General features: G+C 39.4%; 1 protein-coding gene across 4 annotated transcripts in view; it reads right to left on the minus strand.

Annotated features, from left to right (window-relative positions):
* The window catches only part of LOC124721418, a 170,827-nt gene that overhangs the window by 24,887 nt on the left and 126,632 nt on the right, over window positions 1-19,308 (minus strand). For all 4 annotated transcript variants that reach the window (XM_047246389.1, XM_047246391.1, XM_047246390.1 and 1 more), the window contains exons 10-12: window positions 17,580-17,818; window positions 17,239-17,371; window positions 7,347-7,498 (exon numbers count right to left, since the gene is read on the minus strand). In XM_047246389.1, the coding sequence (XP_047102345.1) occupies window positions 7,347-7,498; window positions 17,239-17,371; window positions 17,580-17,818 (524 nt within the window). The remainder of the gene's footprint in view (window positions 1-7,346; window positions 7,499-17,238; window positions 17,372-17,579; window positions 17,819-19,308) is intronic.

A 19,308-nucleotide genomic window follows, 5' to 3' on the forward strand; every position in this document is an offset into this window, starting at 1 on the left:
AAATGTTAGGTGTAAAAACAATGAATGAACGAATACAACACATTGACACTACGTCACAGTCAGCAGTTTTCTGCTACTTCTTTCTGCATTTGGGTTCTTAATTCAGAAAAATGAACATCTGATATAAAATGATGTATGGCTTGAAACTTTGAAAGATATTGGTTGGGAATATTCAAAGTGATTTATTCCCCAATTTTATTTGGATTTTTTGTCTGAAGGCCATATTTCTGTTTTGCTACGTGACTTTGCAATTTTTTCAGATTCATCACATGTCTCAATGTCTAAGGGATGAGGTAATGACCAAACCTTTGTGTCATATAATCACAGCCAGAACTTTTACCATGCCTTTAATGGTCATTCACAAAGGTAACAGTAAATTAAGACACGTTGCGAGTCTAAAGCATCAAGTAATTCTCATTTAGCAATCTTTTCACATTCTACAGCTCACATGTAAAATTCATTTCATTTACTTCACTGATATGGGGTGAGTACTTTTCACAGACTTGTCAGATGTTTGTTTAAAATATTATTAACTGTTATTCAGCAACAAAGTGGTGCCACTCAAAGTGTGTAAGCATTTACATGTTTTTGCAGATAGTGACTCAGCAACTTTCCACATTTTCCTTAACAGCTAGTTTATTCCATACCATTCTGCAAAATTACTTGGTAGACAGAATGGTAACTTCATGCCAAGGACACTTGTTAAACATGCTGGTTTTATTTAGCGCACTACAAACAGCTGGCCTGAATAATAATCTACAACAAAGGGGTTCTTCAGTCTAGCATGTAATATTTAGAGTTTATCTTAACATGTTGACTGCTACATGATGTTATAAGGAAATCCCCGTCAGGCCACACCTGCTGCTTAGATGTGCAGTGGCAAGGCATTGCTACTTGCTATGGTTATGACAAATGCACTTCTAACATTGACATTTGCTCAATGCATATTTGCAAACATATGTAGTATGTCCAATGCTTTTTTTTTTACCACAGCTACAATTAAAGATTTATGGGTATTCATTCAACATGCTAAACTTGAAGTCTGTTTTGTCTTGCTTATCATCCGGGTCACTATTTAAGATTTTGTCAAAAATCAGCTTGCTGTCAGGTATCTGTTTAGGTTATCACAAAGCAAAACAAACATTGTAGAACCATTTGACACGTATGTTCATTCAGTTCTCTGTGGTTCTTGGTCCAGGGCAAACCAACATCTATCTTCAGCCTTGAACATGAAGATGTCGGTCTAAGAGTGTGAAAGTAACAGTGAAATCTTTAGTGCTAAAAATGGGGTAGAAAGCTGTGTTCTCGTCATCAGAGGAAGAAGAGGAGGAGAAAGTTTACAAATGGCATGATTCAAGATGTAATCAACCAAAGGAGGCACTTGGACAAATGGACAGTGACAAACAAAAGTGAAATAAAATGATTTTTGGACTAATTCTAGGGATGAGGTTGGTTAGACTACCATTCTTAGACTCATATTAGTCCCATGATGCTGCACATATGCAAACATTTCTGAAGGAAATCATATTCAGAAGTAAATTTGAAATATTGAGAATGATACATTTTGCAGACAACAGAGATAGTAATGGTTTCAATCATTTGTCCAAAGTACAGCCACTTCTAGACAGTATAAAAGTTTAGAATTAGCGAATAAATTTAGTGATAAAATATTATTTTACTGGGGACATTACATTCAAACTGACAGGGCAATTTGAGGCAAGTAGTCAAAAACAATGCAACCTGGTAGAGGAAGGAAATGAACTGATTTGACGTCAGTGGAAGCAGTGGCCACAGAAATGCAGGAAGAGACGAATGGTGGCGTGCAAACGTGTAGTGCAAGGAGAATTGCCCGAACATTGGACATGTGTGTGAGCACGGTGCGTAAAATCCTACTAAACATCCTTCTTTGCTATCCATTCAAAATTACCCATGTGCACAAGTTGCTTCCTGTTGACCGGCCAGCAGGAGAGACCTATGCTTTAGAATTTCTTGTTCGCATGGAAGTGGGCAATAACTGGCCGTGGAAGATTCTGTAGACAGACAAAGCCCACTTCCATCTGACAGGATATGTCAGTGCACAGAATTGTCGAAAATGGGCAACGGAAAATCCACATGCAGATCAACCAGGACCACTTCATCCTGAAAAGGTCACCGAGTGGTGTGGGTTTATGGCATCAGTTATCATATGGCCATATTTTTCCGGAGAGACGGTTGCTTCCGATCCTGTTACCTGTACAGCCACTGGTAAGCACTACGAGTGTCTTTTGCATGATCACATCATTCCAATTCTCCAACAGCATGGATTGGATCATTTTTATGCAAGATGGCACACCTCCGCACATTGCAAATCCAGTTAAGCAGCTGCTGAAGCGCCATTTCGGAAATGCTAGAATTATCAGTCGCCATTTCCTAACAGCCTGGCTGTCCCAATCACCTGGTCTTAAATCCATGTGACTTCTGGCTGTGTGGCTATCTGAAAGATGTTGTGTTCAGTGTTCTGATTGCAAACATATCTGCACTGAACGCACACATTGAGCAACACATTCTGAGCATGACCCCAGAAACACTTTGATCAGTTGTGGAACATGCTGTTTCTCATTTCAACTTGTTGCAGAAAATGGTGGACAGCATATTTAACATGTTTTGCACCAGTCACGTGGAAATTAATAATCCAAATTTATTTTAATTGATGCTTTTTATGTGGTTTTTGGCCTCAGGACAATTAAAAACTGATTTTCCCCGTCCGTTGTGATACGAACTTTCTGCGGTGGGTGGGCTTACATAACTAACAGTATCACAACTGTACTCCCATGCACACTGAGTAGTACTATTTGTTTAATGTCAAACATACTCCTTAGGTATTGTTATATGATTTGTCATTTGCAGACTACCACTATTAAATTATGATGCTTACAGCACCGTCTATTGCTACATTTTGTAACTATTTATTTTTCTTCTGCCATACATTTTCCCCCTTCTCCGATAATATCCTGTTGCAATTTGATGTCATTCTCACCAGTGGTATTATTTCTACAGCGGTCTGTGTTTAACTTTAATTATAATCACCCTGTACATTTACTGTGCTTCAATAAATTCCACTAAAAGTTTTTGATTATTAAGTATTTACATGCATTAATGATACAATCCTGTAATAAAATTTATTCAAGTTTTACTTAATTTTTATTTAAATAATTCCTTAAAACAGTGTAATTTTTTTTAGTTTTATATCATATTTTACACTGTCAGTCACTGGTGACTGCCATGACCTGAACAAAAAGATTAATGCCCGTCACTAATGACTGATATGCACTTAGCATGTTAAGCAAATAGAGCAGAACACTCTCACAGCAACATGTAGAGCTGATACGCAAGTCGTCTTGGCCTTCCATCTTAAAAGGGTTGTAATTGTTGCGAGTCAAGTCAACATCAGTCCAGCTCACCTACAGTATCAGCTACAAGAAAGGGGAAACATATTTTCGATCCTCTGAATGTGACCAAATTTTCCAACAGATGAAAGAAGCAATTAAACTCTCACAACATCTTACCACGTAAATCCCTGGGAAGATGCTTATTTTTGCAACAGATTCACTTCTGCACAGCAAATGGGCCAATCTTTAGAACTAAAAGGTAATTCAGTGTATCTAATAGCCTATAAATTAATAAAATTATTTCCAGATTGAAAAAGAAGTACAGTTATTAGCTATAACTATTCATAGATTTCATTTATATCTCTATGGCACCAAGTCTCTCCGGGTGAGGCATTGTAATGTATTAATACATTTGTTCAGTGTAATCACACAACTGCCAGAAAAGATTGCACAATACTTAGAATAATGCACCTCTTTCTCAATTTATAGAATTATCTAATACTGTATATGGCAAAAAGCCAACACACAAAAGTAAATTCCTTTCAAAACTTCCTGTCTGTCCAGACTTGTTTCTGACTCTTGTGAAGTTATATGCTTCCACCTAAGTGATGAATGGCACAAATGGTTGAAGCATTACCACTAACTGCAATTTAAGTGTCTAATATTATGATTCAATATGCCTTTCTTTAGCTCATGGCACATTTCATTTAATACGATGGAACAGGTGACATGCCAACCAATGTTGATCTGGCACTTCACACTACTAACAGTCTGCACCATCAGATTGGGGAAATGGCATATGATACTGCACCTTAGAACATACCACACAGGGCATTGTGTCATCATTCTTCCACCAATTTTATACCCACATATTAGTGTTACTGCACATCAGTCATCGGGGTGTTATGCTGATGAATCACCATGCTCACTGCCACAAATATTGACTAGGAATAGTTGGAACTGTAACACCTGATCTTTTTGTCAGTACTGCAATCAGCAGCAAGTTGTTTCTCTGCTGTCTTACTCACCATCATTAGTTATGGCAATAACTGTATCTTAACACGGAAGGTATTCTTCCTTAATTTGACTGGCTCATTGTGGTCAATGCATGTTTAAAATTTCTTTACCTCAAATATAGGATGCTCACAAAAACTGAGGCCACACATCCTAACAAAGATTTTTGTGATTGGAGGCTTACCCAGTAGTATTTTTCTTTTATGGCAGTCCCTCATGTACAGGCCAATATATTTCTTATTTCCATGGAAAAACGGCATTCAGTATTTGTTACTAGACCCATTTCACTCGCAATCACACAGTGAAGTGGGGCACAAGCTACACAGCTTTAGGGGAAACATGTTGCAAAAAGGGGCACTAACAAAGCACTACATGCAAAGCCATGAATATGGATAAAAATGGTCTAGTGGACATCTTGTATAGACAACAGTACCACACACTTCTGTGTTTCCACACTGTTGGAGCCTGCTGAACACTGCTGTTGTAGATTTAGGCCACATGCCCCTATCTGGGACAGCATATATGGTTACCAGCCCAAAGGGCGTAAGTCAAGAGATTCCACACTTACAGTTGCTGCTTTGATTCAGTTGACATTCAGGACACTTGTAGCTATTACCCCCAGAGCCAACTACATCTCCACAGCCAGTAGTTTCCTTTTATGTCACTAGTGTCATTGTAGGCATTTTACAAATCACTGATATGTCAACCTGTCAACTACTACTGGCATCAGGTTCATGTATGCAGTAGTGTTCCACTGGTAGCTCCAATAACAGAGCAGATGGAGATGATAACACTCCTGTGGGTGTCGAGACAGAGCCATTAATTTCTCTTCCTCCCCACAAAAGGTAGCACAAAATGAGTGTTTTTAAACTACAACAAATCTGGGAAGAAGGGGGTGGGGTATGTAGAATTCTTTGGATCCATTGATGATACCTCAGCTTGAGTACCCAGCATTTACTTGACATGGAGATTCTGTCCACAACAGCACATTCCCGCAAGTGTTCAACCACCATGAATCACATGAATATACCACATGTTCATTGTGGCTTACGTTAACATTACTAATGTAGTTCACATCAATTATGTCTCTACTGCATTCAGTCTCTTGTTTATCTGATTCAGTCATTATGGTGACGCATATATGCTGTTCTGGACTATCAGGTTTGTGCATTTTATTATGATACTGCACACCTTTGGCAGTCTGCTTATGACTACTAACTACAGATTTGACCGTCATATTTTTGTGAACGGTAGTGAATGTTACAATACTTGTGACCCAAACATCCGTCTCTGGTTTGAAACTTCCTGGCAGAGTAAAGCCGTGTGCCAGACCAAGACTCAAACCTGGGACATTTGGACTTCACAGGCAAGCATTCAGTCACCTGAGCTAATCAAGAATGACTCATGACCTGCCCTCACAGCTTTGCTTCTGGCAGCCTAACTTTTACCATGAAGTTGAAAATAAGCACATGCTCCACTGCAGAGTGAAAATTATTTCTGGAAGCAGGCCCCCAGGCTGTGGCAAACCATGCAAGTCCTGAAGGTATGAAGGGATACTTCTGTGAAGTTAGGCAGGTAGGAGATGAGGGACTATAAAAAGTAAATCTGTGAGGAAAGGTAGTGAGTTACGCTCGGATAGCTCAGTTGGCACAGCACACTACCATGAAAGGCAAAGGTCCTATGTTCTGCCACAAAGTTTGAAAATCAGCCCACACACTGGTAGAGAGCGAAAACTCATTTTGGATCCAGCTTTGCTTACAGTTTTGGCTGCCTTCTTCTCAGGAACTGTGCTTAGTGCTGCAACAGTCTAACTGCACTATGGCATTCCCCCAGACCAATAAAGTTTGCTGTCCACACACACACACACACACACACACACACACACACACACACACACACACACACACACCAATTTGCCTGGTTGTCAAGCCTATGATTTTTGAACTACACAGCTGTGATGCAGCTACTATTTTAGAAGTACAGCTTTGGACCACTTACAGCAGCATACAGTACGAAGACCCTTTAGATGGTGATCAGCACAACAAAATGTTTCTCTAAAGATAAATACAAGCTACAGAGTAACTAACTGATACCAAACAGAAGGACACTGCACACTGTTACACAATTATAATGATTACCATCAGCAAAGGATGTGACTAATGGTAGCTTTTTGTCTACAAAATGTTCAGCGTACCATTATTTTGCATTTGCATCACTAAATCTGACTTGTCTGTAAAGGATATAAATTACTGCTAGTTTCTTGTTTGTGCACCCCATTTAAAGTCCTTCCCATACTGAAAGGAGTGACATGATACAAAACAACCACAACACACCGACCACGGTACAACAAAACTGTAGCTTGAACAGAACTGCATCACTAAACACACCCAGCCATGTATTTGTCACTGATTGGCTGTAGGCAAATTACATTGTGGTTGTTATCGAGGATATGTTGCCCAATTTAACATCCCATACACTACTCTGAACTTAATTTGTTTCAGTGTGGTCATTTGTTTTCATCATTCTGAATAATATTAAGCAGAGCTTTGGCATTTTTAGTTGAAAATATGTGAACTTTCTAAATGTTCATTTTAATCTAGTTGTATTGGCACACAGATGTGAGATGGCATAGAGAATCTGTTTACCCATATTCCTAAAGCGATCCTCCATTGAAGTTGATGGTTATGACAGTCTTGCAGTGCCAAGGGCCAGAATTGTTTCTCCGAATTATTCAGTAACTAATGAAGATACTTAATGAATGCAGCCTCTTAGCATGAAGCTTTAACAGTATCAGCTTCCAGTAACATACATAGAACTGAAATTTTAGTACCACTACAATACTTTTAATAAATTTTTTCCTACTGTATCTACATTATAAAATGTAACTTTTTGCTCAGTATACAAGGTGTATTGGAAGTTATTTAATTTAACATTAATCTTTAAATATGGACAACACACACTTACTTCATGTCGCTGAAATTCTCTCTCCTTCTGTCTCATTTCTTCCTCACGTCTTTGTACAGTCTCTTCCAATTCTCTCCTCTGTGCTTCTTTTTCCCACTCAAGCCTCAAATTGTCTTGTTCTAGTTGCCACAGCTTCTCTGTTAGTTCTTCTCCTGTTCAAGAACAACTTAATTTAATAACTGTGTGCTTTTCAACAGGATATTAGTTATTCTAAGACCCTTGAAAGTGCAATTATCCAATTTCTTCCAAGGTATACACCAAAATGACATGAACAAAAGACCATTTCATGGAGACTGCAGGTGGGGGACTGATGTGGTTGGGTGACGCGCGAAATTAAAAGAAGCGCACACATGTGGACAGCCTGGCAGGCTGGGGGGGATGGGGAGGGGGGGGAGGGGAGAGGAGAGACAAGAGAGAGACCGACCATAAAAGCCTTGGAGGAGGAAATAGTCAAATAAGAATTGTGGAACAGTGTATAAGAGGAAATATGATGCAATGGGGCAGAAATGGTTGATCATCATCCCAGCTCATTATAGCCATTTATGTTGAAGTATTTCCATGATGCTCCAACATCTGATCACCTAGGTTTTATGAAGACTACACAGAATGACACACATCCTACCTCCGGCCAAGCGACTGTATGGAAAGCCAGTGATCAATGCACATGTCACAATTATTTCTGGGCCATGTAATGCCAATTCCACCTGCAGCAGCATCATTCTACTGGATTGGGATTCATCTCTTGGGGAGGTTTCCAGAGTCAACCAATGGAAATCAATGGATCATAGTCTGCACTGACCACCTTAGCTGCTATGCTGTTATTGAAGCTGTGGTAACTCCACAGCTCCAAAAACCGCAAGGTTTCTTGTAGATGACACCATTTTTAAACACAGAGCAACCTGTGTGATAATCATTGATCATAGAAATGTTTTCCAGTTGAAACTCGTATCAGAGGTACTTTCATATTGCAAAGTCTCCTACAGGGTGACAAATTCCTTACACTCACAGATGAATGGTCTCTCAGCACACTTTAAGTAGACACTGGCAGATATGTTCTTGATGGATGTTGATGTCAAACAGAGAGATTGGAATACAGTAGTGCCCATTGTGGTGCTCCTAATAACAGCAAAGTATGACACGACAGGCTTCATGCCATTCTTTCTGCTGCACAGCCTTGATGCTGAAATGACAATGGATACACTGTTCCTGTATCAACCAGATGATACTCAGGAAGACTATGTGAAATGTCTAATCACCAGAATCAAAGAAGCAGGACAGCTGACTCATATGGTCAATTAATGCCCAGGAGAAAGATGGAGTGCTGTAATGCCAAGTATGACCAGTGAGGTACACCCCAGGGGACTTGGTATGGATTTTTATGCCTGTCCAGAAAGTGATACTACAGGAAAAATTACTAAAATGCTACTTTGGGCAATATTGTATTCTTTCTTGCTTATCACATATTACATATGCAATTTAGGATTATGACCCTTCATCAAGAAGGTAAAAAGCTAAAAGGCATTATCCATGTCACCCTTATGAAGCCCTATTACTGTCCTGAGAGGGCTCAAAGGCATTTGACAACTGCTCAATCCCAAAGCTTCGACAAGAGGGGCACCCTTTGATGCTCATGACAGTCAGGAGAATGTGAAATGATCTGAATGAGGAAACCCTCAAGCACTGCCATACAGAGGATCAATGGCAAGCTCTAGATCAAGGATGCTGTAGTCTGCTCCAATGAGAATTTCTGAAGCTGCAAAGGAGCAGCAATGCCACAAGCTCTGTTGCATGCAATGTGGAATAGTGGTTAGATTCCCTAGATGGTGTGCTGCGGGTCATAAGTTCAAATCCTATCACCAGTAAATATTGGTTGTTTAGTATTTCTCATCCCTAGAAGCTTTTTGAAAATTCTTGTTTGTTATGTTAGTGTGTTCTGGAAATGTTTATATAAACAGCAGCATTCTCTGCACAGGAGGCCATTGTGTCCTATCTGTTTGTTGGCATCCATAATAAATGTGCTTTCAGTGCATCACTGATGACCTTGCTTTTTGGTTTGGCCTTTACTGTGGTTACGACATGACAATGCGATTCATTTGCAGCTCAGACAGACAAATTCACATGATGCTTGTGCACTATAATGTAGAAGACTTAGGCAACAAAGTAGATGCTTTTGAATCATTTATTACAGGATTGGCTCCACGTGTGGAAGTTGCCGAACACAAGAAATACTGGGTATCAAATGAAGGAGTCCAATATCTCAAAAACTAAGCTTGACAGACAAAAGCAACAAATGATGAGCTTATTGTGAAAGCTTTCATAATTTTATAAAGAAGTTATGAAATACTTCAAAAAGCTGCTAACAGATGTCACTGTAATCACAATACTCAGTACCTATAAATAGTGCACCATAGCTCAGCAGGACAATTTCCACTGTTGAAATGTGGAAGGAGGTTTGTGTACTGAAGGAAGGAGTTAAATAATTTATTGCATTGAACAATTTGGTTTTCTGGTACTGGAACACCACCTGTTAGGTCACAGAGAATGGAGGGTTGGTGGCCACCCCTCCACCCACCCAGCCAATCAGCATGTTCATTAAGTGGGATACCCACATGGCTTAAAATTTTCCAGGCTGTGATGGTAATCACAAGTGGTGGTGGAAAATGGTTGCGCTCCACCAAGGAACTGGTCGGTGCAAAACAGAGCCCATTGAGCGAGGAATGGCAATGCCAGCAGCACGAATTATCTTGCTCAACAGATCACTAATGACTTCATCAACACAACCTGACAAAGGAGGTTTAAAACTGACCTGGTAGATGTACAGAGGACAATAAGCACGATGGTAAGCCTGGATGGGTAGCCTGGCAATTGGCAGGTGTGATGGGAATGAGAAAATTAACAGCAAGTGGTCACTGTTGCAGAGGTCATCATGTGATGATCAGCAGAAAGACATGGGTCCAAATTGCAAACACTGGAAACACCTCACTGGCGGTAGGATGTATGGCTACACATGACTGATAGAACATCACCTTGACCTTCTCCAGGATGGTATCTCCTTCAAATGCCAGAATAGAGGTGCTGGTAGTGGTGCAATTTTCCGTACAATCTTTCTAAACACGCTGAACAAAATGAACACACTATTGTTCCAGATTGGTTTGAAGTTTCTCACCAGTTTGAAGGATAAGGTCCCTATGAAAAATGACTCCCTGAATCACATTCAGTGGCTGGTGAGGAGTAACGGACACCAGAATGTAGCCAAGATGGTCAAAAATATGGAGGGCTGCAGTTGGGTGGCAGATGTAGTTTCGATAAACAGTAAACCCGACCACAGCGTACTGAGAGATTCCACTTAGCCAAACTTGTTTTAAATATTTCTCACAAAAATAACTGCTTGGTGGTGGTAAAATGTCACTGTCAGTCCTAGTGCACACTAGGTAGTGTTGAAAGTGTTTCAGACCAAGCTGACGAGTCTGATCTTCCTCCCATGATGTAGACAGGGGAGGGAAAGCTGCAGGGTCATAAGAAACAGCATTAAATGATTCACTGACAATGAAAAATCTGGCCGAAGAAGAACAGCCAGTTTTTTGAGGCTTAATGTGTATCATATGCAAAGCACCTGCCCCAATACCACACACTCCAATTGGGGCTCTCTCCATGGGCACCGTCCAGCCACAGCAAGCGCCATCTGGCATGGTGGACATTGCCAGAAGTTCTGATGCTCCAGAATGACAAGCAACCAATCCCAGGCAGGCGCGCGCGCGCGTGCGCACACACACACACACACACACACACACACACACACACACACAAAAATTCAGTAACTGGAAGTGTGATCTCTGTGTTGTCAGGGGGCTCAGCCAGATGGGCACATAACAGCCCTATCACACAGGTTGGCTATCTGTGCTGGTGACCTAGTGGGACAGAGGGGGAGCCACAGTGGGAAAGGATGAGGGGAAGGAAGAGGGAAAGGAATCATGCTAGAGAGGGAGTTCTTCCCCAAGTAGCCAACACAATGGAGAGAAAATTTAAGCCAGGTCAACCTAAGTAAGAAAAAAACACACACACACACACACACGAAAGAGAGAGAGAGAGAGTGAGAGTGAGAGAGAGAGAGAGAGAGAGAGAGAGAGAGAGAGGAAGGGGGCAGAGGGAATGAAGGAGGGACAAGGGAGAGGTACAGGAAGGAAATGCAGTCCAGGAAGGAAGAATGGAATGCAGTAGCTTGGGGCTCCGTGTGCACCTTGTGCCAACTCATGAAAGAGCCACGAGCTCCCTGGGGGGACTGCGGAGTATGTACATAGATGTAGATGTACTTGTACCTACTACTACTACTACTACTACTACTACTACTACGGTCAATAATAAATGGAATGTTTTCATCTAAGTTCTGGTAGGATGCAAACAGTGTCACCTCATCATAAAAAGTGATGATCATAAAAATCAACCTCTTGAAGTTAATGGTATTTTTAATGATGTTGAGAAAGTGATGTCTGCATGAAACAGTATGTACAGTATACATGTGAAACTATTAGCAAACGGAAGTGCTGTACACTACTTGCAGTAGCCATTGATGATATTCTGTGGATTATTGCTAGCCTCAAACAAGTAATCACTAAGCTCAGATCAAATTTCTCCTTTTCTACTGATGAAATGTAAACCCGAGTTAGTGAAACCATTAGCATGTCTGATAAATTGTATTCCTGAAGAGATGTGTTTTGTGAATAGTTGGAACTGGCTGCAGTCAAATGTTTGCACAAAGAAGGGGAAAAAGAATGTTCGAAACTACAGATCTGCAGTCTGAATCTTAACTTTCTGCAAATGTACTGAGAAACTAGTGTTAAAAAGCATCTTAGAACATTACAGTAGTGATGCAACAGGCTGTTTAATGTATGGCTTCAGGAGTGGTCAGAGTATCATATCATCAGGAGTGCAGGTTCTCCACTACTTGAAAAAATAAACTGAAACAGCAAGAGTATTATTGGATGCCTCAAAGCTTTTGACAGAGTACATCATCATGCACTCCAATCAATATTTGTAATAGGTGGTGTTAGTGAAAAACTTGTGCTATCACTATAAACACACTTAAAAGGTAGGAAACAGTGTACAAAAATGATTAACTGTTGAGCCAAAGCATTATGACCACCTGCTTGAAAGTGTATTGGTCCACCTTCAGAATGCACTACAGCACAACTCTGCATGGCATCGACTCAATAAGTCCTTGGTAGATTTCCAAAGGCACGCAGACACCAAGTATCTATGCACAGGTCGGAAATTCCCATAATTTAGCGGCTGGTGGTTTGTGAGAACATAACTGGCACCACACAGCATCCAAGACTTGTTCCACTGGGTTCAGATCAGCTGAACTTTGTTATCAAGATGTCACTGTTGTGCTCCTCAGTATGCTGGCTGCTTGAAATGAGCACTGCACTGTGGATGCAGGCTGGTGGGACCATTGTTATGCTATGGCAGGTACTGAACTGGACTTCCATGGGACTTGGGGTAACAAAAGCACTATGACAGCTGAATATTATGTGAACATTATTGGATATATCCCACATCCCTCCATGTTTGTCCTCTCTGGCAGTGATGGCATCTTATAGCAGGATAACTGTCCATGTTGAAAAGCCAGAATTTTGCTACAGTGGTTTGAGGAGCACAATAGTGAATGCAATATTTCTTTACTACCAAATTCACTTGATCTGAACCTGATGGTCCACATCTGGGACACTATTTGGCACCAGTTAGCATCCCCACACACCACCTACCCATAATTTATGTGAACTGTGTGACCTGTGGATAGACATCTGATGCCACATACTCTCAGACATCTATGAAGGATCTGTTGAATGTGTGTTGCACAAAATTGCTGCTGTAATGCTTTTCAGAGGTGGATCAACATGCTGTTAAGCAATTGGCCATTACATTTTAACTGATCAGTGTAGGTAGTGAATGCAACACACAATGTGAGGAATTTAATATTTTAGTTGGTAACCCTGAAGAGAGTTTTATTCATTGGCTCAATGAACATTTAGATAAACATAATGGCCAAGGGCTTAGTTACAATGATTTGTACACTCTGAAAAAGTGTTTTTGAAGAACAGTGTTCAGTGATCCAATTCTTACTTTCAGGAAGTGTATAACTAACAGAAATATTCTCTCATATGAACAAAGAATAGAGAAGTAGTTGCAAGAACCATGTGGTTTTCGACACATGGGTAGTAAAGTTTAAAAGTGGGAGACATACATAACCTCCAGCACCACTATGGGCGACTGGTAGCAGTATCGACCTTGGATTTGCTAGTGTGTTTTGATTCATTTATTGAAGAATATCTATGACTTACAGTTAAGCAAAATGCTGAAATATGTTGACTAAGTGTTGGTGCAGCTCATTCCATCATTCATTCAAAACAAACTGAACTACCATCAGACTTTAGCAAGATGGATTCCCAGGGAGGTTACAGTTCATCACAAGGAACAAAGATTTCCCATTTCCAATTAACCCAAAAATCTTTTCTATAGCAAAAGTGATGCCTCTTTGAACAGGTTTTAATCTTGTGATGGAACTTTGATACATCGGTCTGCACTGGAGACTGAGCCATCAAAGCAAGCAGTGGAAAGACCCTGGATCTTCCGTCCATAAGAAATTCTAAATGCAATCATCTGCTTGCAGCAGTAACACATGAACAATAGCCTATACTACTCAGGCATGAGTGTGAATGAAATCAAGCCCATGTTGAACAGGAAATGTACAGGATGGTAGAGGAACTGTGTATTTCTTAAAGAGAATGTTCAAACTCATACAGGACAACTGATTCCAGAAACTATTGACAAAGTGGGTTGTGAGGTCCTACCACCTCACGTTTACAGCTCTGCTGTTGCACCTTCAGATTTTTACATTTGGTCTGATGAAAGAAGCTTTGTATGGCATTAAGTTCCATGGGAATGGAAAGATAAAGGAAAAGTACAAAATTGGCTTTGAAATCAATGCAAAACATTTTTTCCCTCTTAAGAATATTGGGAAAGTGTGTAGAAAATGGAACAATAGATCAAAAAGCTGTACTGAATTAATAATCAATTTTTGCTATAAAGTTATTTTCTGTCTGATTACTGAATTACCCTCATATAACTACAAACCATTATGTCAGTGAAAGAAGACACGAAGGTCACAAATAGGAAGATGCAAATTCACAACCATGATATGGGGCACAAAACAGAATTTTTTATGATTATCAGAATATTAATGTTAACAGGAAAAAACTTCTGTCAAAGGAGCTATCTTTCATAATTTCCAACCACATGATCATAAGATGTTGAATGGAGACAATTTTAAAAATGCTGTCTCTTATTCTTAAATGCCCATATAACTTTGAACTAACCAGACTAATAATGTGACACTCCTGTCCTAGCAACAAATGTATTACAAAACTACATATAAAAACAATTCTTACACTATGACATCATTTATTGCCTACCCATATACACTCGTGTTCAGAAAAAAAACTGAACATCTTGAACAACTACAGGTAGGACTTTTATATTCACAGGACGCGTACATCAGTATGTACTGCAGAAATGATTAGCATTTGAACCATTTCAACCTGCAGGTTCAAGGTCAACATTGATATTGCAGCTCAACACCACCTACTGGTAAAATGTGCCTGCAGTCCTCATTGTCACTATGCAGATGCATGCACAAACTGGACCATCAAATCAGTGAATTTGAAAGAGGGCGCATTACTGGCATGAGAGAATGTGATGCATCCATCCATGAAACTGTTGCTTATGTGCAACAAAGTGTTTTGGCAGTGCAGCATGGTTCATGGAAGACCATCGAACATGACAAAATGGATCATGTCGCACCCCCTTCCCAGAGAAGATCGACATCTCATTCGCATGGCATTGCAGGACAGATCTGCATCTTCCTAAGCTTTGACGGAACAGTGTAACACAACGTATACTATCAGGGGTGACAGTCCATCACCATTTATTACAGTGTGGGTCACATGCACTTCATCCACTTCTCCATCTACCTTTAATGAATGTGCAGAAACATGTTAGACAGCAATCGTGTATGGAATGATGACACTAGGGACAAGAATGGCATCAGACTGTGTTTTCAGACGAACCCAGGTTTTGTCTATCTGAAAATGATGGCTTCGTTTTGGTTTGCCACACAGTGGTGGAGCAACATCACAGTGAAGGCATTCATACAAGACACGGTGCCAACTCAAGGTCTTATGGTGTGGAGTGCTTTGAGTACAACCACAAATCACACAGTTGGTGTGTGTTTAGGGCACTGTGACCTGTGTGACATATGTCAATGACATTCTGCAACCTGTAGTCATACCCTTTCTGTGTAACACCATAGATGCCATTTTTAGCAAGACAATGCATGACCACATGTTGCTGCACAAACACATTCCTCCTTGGTGTCACAGGATGTCCACCTTTTCCCTGGCCTTTCAGATAACCAGGCTTGTCGCCAACTGAAAATGTGAGGGATATGGCAAAACAACAGGTGCAGCATTGTGACCCAAATGCCAACCACCACAGATGAACTTGGAAACCAGGTGAATGCAGAGCAGATGGCTATATGACAAGACATCACTCCCGCCTCTTATGCATTGATGCCATCATACATGGAAAAGTTATCAGGGCCCATGACAGACCCTGTGCCTACGAGACAACAGGACCCATGCAGAAATGAGGTGACTGAAATGTTTATCATTTCTGTAGAACATACTAATGTACATGTCCTTTGAATATGAACATCATATCTCTGGTCCTCAAGGTCTTCTGAACACAAGTTTAAATTAAATAATTGTACAATACTGTAAAAAAACTTGTGTGTGCACAAATAATGCTGTGAACATATATTGTTGATACTCATCTTGAGGTTTAAGCTCTTCTGTCCATGTTTGCTTATGAAGAGATTTATTTATTTATTTATTGGGGATCTACCTTGAGAAAAAAACTATTTTTATTCCCCTGGCATGTTTCATTGAAGTTTCAGCATTATCAGTAGGTTCTATTATTGTATTTATATAAAACAGGAGCAAAGCTTTTTACTACTTGTACACACATAAATTTGAGTTTTTAAGACAGTATTTACATATTTGAAAAATAGACGAAGTTTTGTATATATACCTTGTTGCCGTATGTCGTGGAATTCCTGGATTTTAAGTTATTTAATGGAGTTTTTTTAATTTCACCATGTCATCTACAACCATATAGAACTTACTGTAGAACAGTTATTTACTTCAAAATTTTACAAATGAAAAGCGGGCATACACGCACACACAATCTTCTACATAGTATTAGTTAATGGTAGGTACAACCATAATGTGCCCATTTGTAAAATTGGAAAGTAAAGGACTGTTCTACAATAAGTTCCATATGGAAGTAGACGACCAACTATGAAACAAAAAAAACTGCATCCAGGAAATCCACAACATATAGCAACAAGACATATATACAGAACTTAGTCTCTTTTTTCAAATATATAAATACCGTGTTAAAAACTCGAAGTTTTGTGTGTACAAGTAGTAAAAAGCATTTTTCCTGTTTTACAGCAAGATGATAAAAAACTGATGATGCTGAAACTTCACGGAAACATGTCTGGGAAATTAAAATGAAAATAAAAATTGTGTTTTGCTTTAGATGAACCCTTTCCACAAATGAACCTGTTGTTGATACTGCCCATGCCAACAGAATGGTGTGCTATGAACAGAAAATAATGGTACCGACAGTTTTCGTATTATGCCCTCATACATTCAGAAATTTTTTCACCTATTTCTGAATATAGGTTATGATAGGGATAGAATTGCATGGGATTTTATGACACCAATTAAACAGAATTTAACAGAACAAGTAATATGCTTAAGTTGGCACAAACCAATATTCTCTTCATGATTATGCGGACTATGTCCGTGTTGCCATTGCTCTTCTTTTTCCAGAGTTTCTATTATTTCTCTTTCTTTTTTGGCTATTTCATCATCCTCTGAGGCAATACTTGCAGTTCCATAAATCTGAAATAAAATAACAAAATGAAATGTAGTAAATGCAAATGAGGTCTAACTGCATTAACAAATATCTTTGGGGGTTGGGATGGTGGGGTAGGAGGTGGGGGGGAGGGAGGGAGAGGGAGAGGGGGAGGGGGGAGGGGGGGGGAGGGAGGGAGAGAGAGAGAGAGAGAGAGAGAGAGAGAGAGAGAGAGAGAGAGAGAGAGACACTAACCTCACTATTCTGACGGCTGTGTTCTAATGATAGAACATCAGGTGTTGATGATGGCTTCGGAACCCATATATCATCAGGATTTCCTTTCTCCAGCTCAACCCCAGAATCGCGACTGTCAGTGGTCTCACCAAGGTTTGAGTCTGATTCTGAACAGATTGATTGTCTGTATAGTTGTTTCTGTAGCCGCTGTTCCTCCATCAAAAATGTTGTCATATCTGGAGGTGGTGCAACTTTTAGTTCTGAAACAAAATTTTTGAGGTAAAATTTATGAAGAGAGAATATTTTGTAGAATTTGCAGCTCTAGTCTTGTGCACAATTACTCTCAATTTGTGTAATAAGTATTTAGAATACATGGCCAACTATCTATCCAGATTTCTCTCTTCCTACTGTCCTTGTAGAAGATCTTTAAATTTTGACCTAAAGCCTGTCATACTTTATATAAGACTCACTATATTGTTACAATAGTGGAAATGCATGGCAGTTGGTAGAATGCATTAAATAATTAAGAAAAGCAGTCACAGACCAGGAAAAAGCTTAACTGCGAAGCAGGAAGAAACTTTATTTTACTTAACACAATTTTAACTTTATCCCTTGTGCCTTGAAGAGGAAGAAACAGCAATAAAAATTTAATACTACATACATAGAAAAAAAATTTAAGTGTGAAAGAGACTATCCATGTGGGTTAAATTTAAAAAAGAAACCCCAGATCACAAAAGAAACCAAACCACAGAATGAAAAAGAAATACACAATCTTAGTGTGAAATAAGTTATCAGGAATGATGACAAAAAAGTGAAATTAGTAGAGAGTGAACAGAAAAAGAGAAATGTGTGCACATGAATAATAAAGCCTAAATAAAGAACAAAGTTCTCAAAGCAACAGGCAGCAAATGGTTGTTATCAAAGTCGAGTAAAAACTACTGAAGATAAGAGATGGTACACAGGGAATACTCAGGGTGGGGAAAAAAAGAAGTAAAACATACTGTACTACCAAGTAATGTTATGTTCTGAAAGTCACCAACAGGGTATAGTCAGAAAAAAATATAGCAATAGTAGCTGTGCCTCTCAGGTTATTTAAATATAGTCTGATAAAGTGTAGTGTTATTCAGAATGGTCAAAACAAAAAATTGTCCTTTCAAGGTGTGTGTGCGCCATGATTTGGACTTTAATAGTATAAATATATCTTATCTCCTTTTAACTACAGTGGAATGTTAAGAGACGCAACACAGTACCCTTGACAAGTTGCTGTGAATGTCTTAACACTCGCCTATCTGTTGTGTGTTCCTTTTGAGAATTCTTCACTTCAGTAGCAAATCTGCTAGTATGTGGACAACATTTATTTGAAATTAGAAACATTGTTAGCATAGTTTGAAGACATCCACAGTGAATTTTATTTTTAGCACAAGCTTTTCACTGACTAAAGTTTATTGTATTTTAAAAGGTGTTTATCTTTCAAATGATGCATACGAAGTCAGTTTTTACATTTAAAATCGTTTTTGTCCAGACATCCCTCAAGTTGCACAACCAAGGAACACACTGCCTGTGCTTTTGTTTTTAGAAACAGGTGTAACACATCAAAATTGCAGGATGTACTGAAGAAAAATTTGGTTTCTCATTCCCTCAACTGAATGGTAACTGGGTGAAATGTGTTGACAACATAATTTCATCTACTCACAAAACTTTTAGAAAATCTGACAGATTAATGTGTCCTAATTATGAGCATGTTCTTTTA

The sequence above is a fragment of the Schistocerca piceifrons genome, chromosome X, assembly GCF_021461385.2.
Source record: "Schistocerca piceifrons isolate TAMUIC-IGC-003096 chromosome X, iqSchPice1.1, whole genome shotgun sequence".
Lineage (NCBI taxonomy): Eukaryota > Metazoa > Arthropoda > Insecta > Orthoptera > Acrididae > Schistocerca > Schistocerca piceifrons.